The sequence below is a fragment of the Morone saxatilis genome, unplaced genomic scaffold, assembly GCF_004916995.1.
Source record: "Morone saxatilis isolate NCDOM2014 unplaced genomic scaffold, NCSU_SB_2.0 Contig8, whole genome shotgun sequence".
Classification (NCBI taxonomy): domain Eukaryota; kingdom Metazoa; phylum Chordata; class Actinopteri; family Moronidae; genus Morone; species Morone saxatilis.
In genome coordinates, this window is record NW_023340257.1 from 13,909,260 (window position 1) to 13,916,134 (window position 6,875).

The 6,875-nt window shown below is 37.7% G+C and overlaps 2 protein-coding genes across 2 annotated transcripts in view; both read right to left on the reverse strand.

The window, feature by feature from the left end:
• The window catches only part of scarf1 (scavenger receptor class F, member 1), a 10,993-nt gene extending 6,234 nt beyond the window's left edge, over positions 1-4,759 (reverse strand). The window contains exons 1-3 of the mRNA XM_035680753.1: positions 4,515-4,759; positions 4,142-4,203; positions 3,929-4,030 (exon numbers count right to left, since the gene is read on the reverse strand). Coding sequence (XP_035536646.1) covers positions 3,929-4,030; positions 4,142-4,203; positions 4,515-4,615 — 265 coding nt within the window. The 5' untranslated portion in view covers positions 4,616-4,759. The remainder of the gene's footprint in view (positions 1-3,928; positions 4,031-4,141; positions 4,204-4,514) is intronic.
• Positions 4,760-5,142: 383 nt separating this feature from the next.
• The window catches only part of rilp (Rab interacting lysosomal protein), a 9,516-nt gene continuing 7,783 nt past the window's right edge, over positions 5,143-6,875 (reverse strand). The window contains exon 8 of the mRNA XM_035679511.1: positions 5,143-6,594. Within this exon, the coding sequence (XP_035535404.1) occupies positions 6,468-6,594 (127 nt within the window). The 3' untranslated portion in view covers positions 5,143-6,467. The remainder of the gene's footprint in view (positions 6,595-6,875) is intronic.

Genomic DNA, 6,875 nt, shown 5'->3' on the forward strand with positions numbered 1-6,875 from the left:
ACTTTGTTAAATCTACCCGTTTCGCGTGCCTCGCCAGTTTATCTCACGGTTTTCTGCGACGCCGTCGGCCGCCGGCTCAGGGCTTATCATCATTTCAAGTTAGGTAGTACCGGCATGTAGGCTCATTTCTTTTCCCTCCGTTCCTGTCACGAATATCTTTACGTAAGCTGCCGCGGGTTCTGACCATTTATCTTTCTATGGCGACTGTGCTTCCTTTGGATCAGCCTTACATTTCATTTTCTTAGGTGCCCCTGCTCCTCTCCAGCATTTGCCTGTTCTGCCGTCCTCCATGTTGTGTAACCCCTTCAAAACACAGTTTAAGTTAGTATTACAAACACACAAAAAAAAATCACACAATACAAACCGTAATCAGTTTAATAAAAGATATTATATTAATTTTTTCAGTATAGTATTATGATATTACTAAAAGAATGATTAGATAATAGCACAGAAACTTATTAGGTATCATAATTAATTGTACATATTATAATTAAGTAAAAATTGGGATATTCAGTTGACTGTATTTATTGAATGGTGAATAGGTAATGATAGGAGAAATGGGACAGTTTAAAATAATAAAAGATATTGATTGTGAACAAAATATTAAACTGATTTGTGTGTGGAAATAGAATGAAAGATAAAGTATTATGTTGTATAATAGATTTTTTGGAATGATTGCTAAAACCATTATAGAAAGAGTGTATTGACTTTTGGAACAGGGTATTTTTGGTTTGAATATAGAGGTAATATTAGTGTTTTTCGATGGTTTAAGAATAGTTAAACATGTGTTTTATTTTTATTTACGATTTATGTTTGTATCTGATTGATTCAAGATTTTATGGATGTTTGGTTTTCGAGGAGATTCACAACAGCGTGTATATCTTGCCGCAATCTCGCAACGAGGCGAAAGAGAGTGTAATATAAGGTTGCATTTAATGGACAGACAATTAAAAGGATGAAATTTTAATGATTTATATCTTTGATTTTGGTGTTTGATTTATACAGTATAAATTGTGTGTTTTTCAGTACTTCTGTGTGGAGCATGTGGTGGAGGGTGAGACTGGATAATGATGAAGATGCAGGATATGTATTTTAATGGATGTGTGCTGCAAGTATGGTAAAGGATGATCATGTAGAAAACGTGAGTTACCAATAAAAGGAGACTGTTTAGACATCAGTTGATTGATGTTGTACATGATGACACAATCTCGACTAAATATTTTCAAGTTTTATTTGTGTAAAAAAGAAGCTAATATTCATGGGTATTAATATAATATAAATTTTGAATTTGGAAAACAAGGCAATTGTAAAAATGTCAGTGTTTCCTTTGAATTTTAAAATGTCGAATTTATGTAAACAACTGTGGGCTCATTACAATTAAGATCATTTGGAGTAGCAGGTAATATGGTTATTGAACAATGGCATATGCAGTTTTTACTTAGCAAAATATTTTTGTAATTTGGTTTGGGTTAACAGATGAATTGAATTCTTAAATACCCGTATGTAAGATTTGCTAACGATTTGTTTGGGTTTTGTTTACAATTGTAGGATGGACTAATTAGGTTAATGTTGTTGTTAATATGTAGAATAATCTTTACATAATCATATTCACCTGAATTAAGATGTCATGTCTCATTCATGTTTATATTGATTAATATGTGTTTATTTCCAAAATTGTTGACCATTGTTTTTAGGATAGATTAGAGAAAACTTTGTGGAAACATAATGAGCGAACCAATATAGCGATAAATAAAGTGTTGCATAATTTGGCTCATGTTGGTAAAAGCATTAGATGAAGTTAGTATTATTTGGAATTGCAGACTAGTATATCAAAACTAGTTTAACAAAAAATGAATATAGATCATGAATTAGACATGCCCAGAGTGGAAGAGTTGGATTAGCGATGGGGTGGTAGACTGGGGTTAATAGTAATGACAGTAATCATAGTGTTGAGATATCAATTTGAACATGTTTATTAGAGTAAAAAAAGAATATACAATAAGTGGTGATCAGAACAAATCAGCAATAGTGTGACGTGTCGAAAATATGTGAATGATTCAAAAATACACACGTTCTTTTTGTTTGTTTTATTTGCATTTAACATTTAATTTTTTTATTTACACTTTCAAGTTTTATTTGTTCCTATAGTACTATATTTAGTGTTAACAGTATCTTAAAGTAAGGATATTCGGACAAAAGGATGGTTGGAACTCAATTCTAAGTTTGATTTGAATGAATATAATATAGAGGTATGTTTACAAAGAGATATTATGTGGGGAAGGCATTGACAAATACTTAAAATTAGCATGAGTATAGGTGCGTTGGGCGTGGTGGTGGGGATTTACCAGAATAAAGGCAGCAAATACATCGATGAGGGCAAGAGAGAGGGAGAGCATGGGAACCACATCATTGAAGTTAAATAGAAGCGATTGGAAAGTGGTGTTCTGATTCTGTGATTAAATGGAGATGTGGAATGTACGTCGTGGGTTGTAGTCGAGTGACAGGAGTGATCGATGAATGTAATGAGACAGTCAGGTCATTTTCAACAAATACTATGGCGTGTACATAGTACAACTGATTCATTGTGTGTAATGTAGTTTGGAGTAAAATGACAAATGTCATAAAGTGGAGAATGATGTAATGAACGAGCTGCACTGCTATACACACACGTGACATGCCTCACTCTCCATAATCACAAATCAAACACACTCTTCCAATCCGTCTATTTAAGCTGTCAAATTTCCCAGCTCTCCCTCTGCTCTGCCCTGCATCAGTATTGCTGCCTGTCATTCTGTAAAGCCCCACCACCACCCCAGCATCCACCTGTAGGCTCGGGCTAGAGGGTTTAAGGTATCTGCTCATCACTCCCCAATATCTCTGTGTAAACATACCTGCGGGGGAGTGATGAGTTCGGGATCAAATCAAACGAGATGACCTAACGCATCCTTTGTGGTGCGTATCCTTCTTAATACTGTGGTACACTATATGTACTATGGAAAAATAAGGGGACTTGGGGAAAGTGTGAAATAAAAAAGGGGGAAATTAAAGCAAAGAAACAAAACAAAAAAGAAAGTTGAGTTGTGAACATCACATTTTTCTCACACTCACATAGTGCTTTTGTGTTATACACACTGGGGCTGGATTTGCTTTGTTGTACTGCTGCAATAAACATTTCAAGTGTGAGTTGGACTCAACTATAGTTACTGGTTACTTTACCCCAGGTGCCACCCCATTATCCTGACCTCTTCCACTCTGCAGTGTCTTTCAGAGGCTATATCAGGGTTGGTTTTAAAGCTAGAGTGAAGATACTGGTATCAATTCAAACTAGATGACCTAACGCATCCTAATGCTGGTTGGTACCAACCAATGGAGGCATTAGCAACATCCTTTATTCTTATATTGGTTCCTCATTAGTTTCCACAAAGTGGTCGCTAATCTTCCTAAAAACAATCAACAATTTGAAATAACACAGTATTAATAAAACAGGTGAACAGAAAGCTGAATAGTGAATAGTGTATAGCGAAATGAGTCTACAGATGAAAACAATTAACTAAGTAGCCTACAATGTAAACAAAAACAAAACAAAGCAGTAGCAAAATTACATCTATGTAAGATTCATCAGCTTTAACCAACCAAGTTATGCAAAATTTTGGCGAAGGAAAAACTGGCATGGCCATTTTCAAAGGGATCCCTTGACCTCTGACCTCAAGATATCTGAATGAATGAGCCACATTGTACAGAAAGTCACATGAAATTCAGAAGAAACATTTACAGGTTTACAATTCCTTTTGCCAAAGTGCAATATTAGTATTATATTAATGACCCTAAATGGTTCTTTTTACACAATAAAACTGAAATATTTAGTGCAGATTGTGCACAGACACATCAATCAACTGATGCTAAACAGCTCCTGTTTATTGTAACTCACGTGTTTTACAGTGAGCTCCGTAGTAGCCAGCTGGGCAGCGACACACTCCAGGAAACATACAGATCTCATCCTTCAGGCAGGCCTGCTCACCCTCACACACAGCTGCACACAGAGACATAAAAAGCACACCAGTGAACGAGAAAGCAGGAAACCAAATCAAATATGGAAGCGGTAAAAGCGTCATTCCTGTAGATTGCTGTCCATTAAACTCACGTATAGTGCACTCTTTTCCCTCTTGACGCCATCCAGTGCAACAGACCGGGGTGGAAGGGTCCCTGAAGATACACAGAGTAATCTAATCAGCATGACACATCTAAAGCGTATGAAATAAAACCATCTGTGGTATCTAACCAGGAAAAACTATATGCTCGTATTCAGACCAAAGACCTGTCCAAAAGTCCTACACTCTTTGAGAAGGTGGACATCATTCAAATTTGTCACAGGAAGTACTATCTTGATTCTTTTCCCCACACATCAGAATATTTTGGTCACAAGCTTCTATTACTGCCTGTCTCCTGCTACTATCACATGTCAATAAAACAGTCAAAGGACAACAGGTGTGAGTGAAGGTAGAGTTGAAGTGTACCTGATATTGTGGCAGACGTTCTTCCCAGCGGGATCCAGAGTGTGAGAGGAGGCCAACGAGCAGCAGAGCAGAGCACTCAGAGCTCGGAGGAGAAGCTTCATATCCTCACTAAATCCAAAAACCAAAACCAGGGACCAAAATATCTCCGACTTCTTTCGTGTCCTCTCAACTTGTTCTCCTTCCAGCCAGAGGGAGCACAATGAGAGGCAGTATCTCTTCTCTGTCTACCCTCCACCCTTCCCTCCTTCCCCGTCTCTCCCTCTCTTCGTCTTGTGGCTCCAGCGCAGCCAGAGAGGTCGAAGCCCCTGGGTTTCCTCTTCCCATTTCCTGGGGAAGTCAGAGCCACTTCCTTCTATTCAGCCAGACACAGAGCTTTTTAAAGATGGTTGAACACTAATACACAAAACCCGCCGCACACACTGCTCAGGCACGAACACACACCCCTGATGTTCACCTTTTTCCCAGAATCTTATTGTTGATAGTCTTCCAGGACGTGATGAAGAACGCCTTCTTCCTCCTTATAAGTCTTGAAAGTGATTACAAGATGATGACGTGGTCACTATGAGCTCTTTCAATCTACTATTGTGTGTTTTTTTTCTTGAGTCATGGGAAAAATGCATTAGAATTCTGTGTTTAATGGATTTTATTGAATCTTGAAATCTCAATGTCACAGAAAATCACATTTTATATTGTTTTTTTATCACATTTCATCAATAAAATTCACTCACATGGCATTTGACATCTTTAAATCTGTTTTACGCAGCAAAAACTTTCCATCAAAAACACACTTACAAAAATAAATTGTGAGCACAGTATTTCAGGAGAACATGATCTGATTGGAAGGTTATACGTTGTGTCTCGGCAAATACACAAATCCAACTCCACTGGTCTGTCATTGTCTGCGCAGTGCTGTGTTCAGACATTTAGAGGGAACAGAGGGGTCAGACAGACTTTATCGTAACTCGTCAGCTAATGGTGTTCGGCACAAAAAAAAATAACATGCAATTCTCATTTCCACAAGGAAGCTCAAATCTTCCTTTTAAAGTAAATTAACCAATCTGAACAGAACACGTATGCTTACACAAACATATACTCATGCACGTTTATGGCACCACCATCAAATAAACACCAGCCAAAGGCTTTGGCTCTGTGCAATGACTGCAATTTAAGAAAATAACTTTTTTTTTACCAGTACAAGCTGTAAGTTAAGGCTTAAGGGGTTAAAATGCACTCACTACTGGAAGAGACTGGTAATATGACTGTATGATTTTGTTTTTGTCCTTCACCATAAAAGTGCTTCAGATGATGAAGTACACATGAGAAAACACATGGCTTAAAAACTCCCCTGCTGAGGTAAAAGTTTCATAAATTTGGGGTAAAATCTTTGATTATCAGTTATAAAATGAACCAACGCCCCCTAGTGGAACTGAGGTGAACTAAATGTACTGTTTTACATATGACTTGAGGACAGAGAAAATAAATCTTTGTAATGTCTTTGGTTTTTGTTAAAAAAGGTTTGAGATTATATTAATAGTTATATATAAAACTTACTAACTTTCCTTACGATGAAGAATAACATGATTGTTGTATTAACACTTGAATCATACAAAAGGAAGTATCTTTTTTGTGGTGCGTATCCCTCTTAATACTGTGGTACACTGTACCATATGTACTGTAGTACTAGTATACTATATGTACTATGGAAAAATAAGGGGACTTTGGGAAAGTGTGAAATTAAAAAAAGGGGAAAGGAAATAAAACAAAAAAAGAAAGTTGAGTTTGTTTAAACATGTTCACACTTTCCTCACACTCACATAGTGCTTTTGTGTTATACACACTGGGGCTGCATTCAAATGTCCTCGTAATCTTTTTCCCCAGCCACCACCAGACTGAGGAAGAAGTCGGTATCAGTTTCAGATCAAATGGAGACAATCTCTGTGGATTGTACGGGGCTCAGGAGGACACTCGCTGATCCGTCTCATCAGTGGCCTCCGAGTCTCCGATGATCTCCCAACTGGAGGCGGAGCTGCTCATGTGGGTAGGACTCCGACCGCTGCCCGACCGCGCCAGGAAGCCAAAGCTGCAGACGACAGAGTAGAAAAAAGACAGGCCTGTGGTCAGATCTGTTGTCAGGGATTACAGCTAAATATAGGACAGGATTGACGAAGATCTCAGGACAGCGACAGTGTCAGCAGAGAGAGAGAGAGAGAAAGAGAGAGATGAAACCAGTCTGATGACGTCTGCTGTGTTTCTGATTTTGTTTTTATAGCAGTGGTGGTTTTGGGGCATTTTTATTGCTCTTGCTTTGCATTTATAGTACAAAATCTTACAGTTGTTAGACTTGAATTGATCATTCGTCTT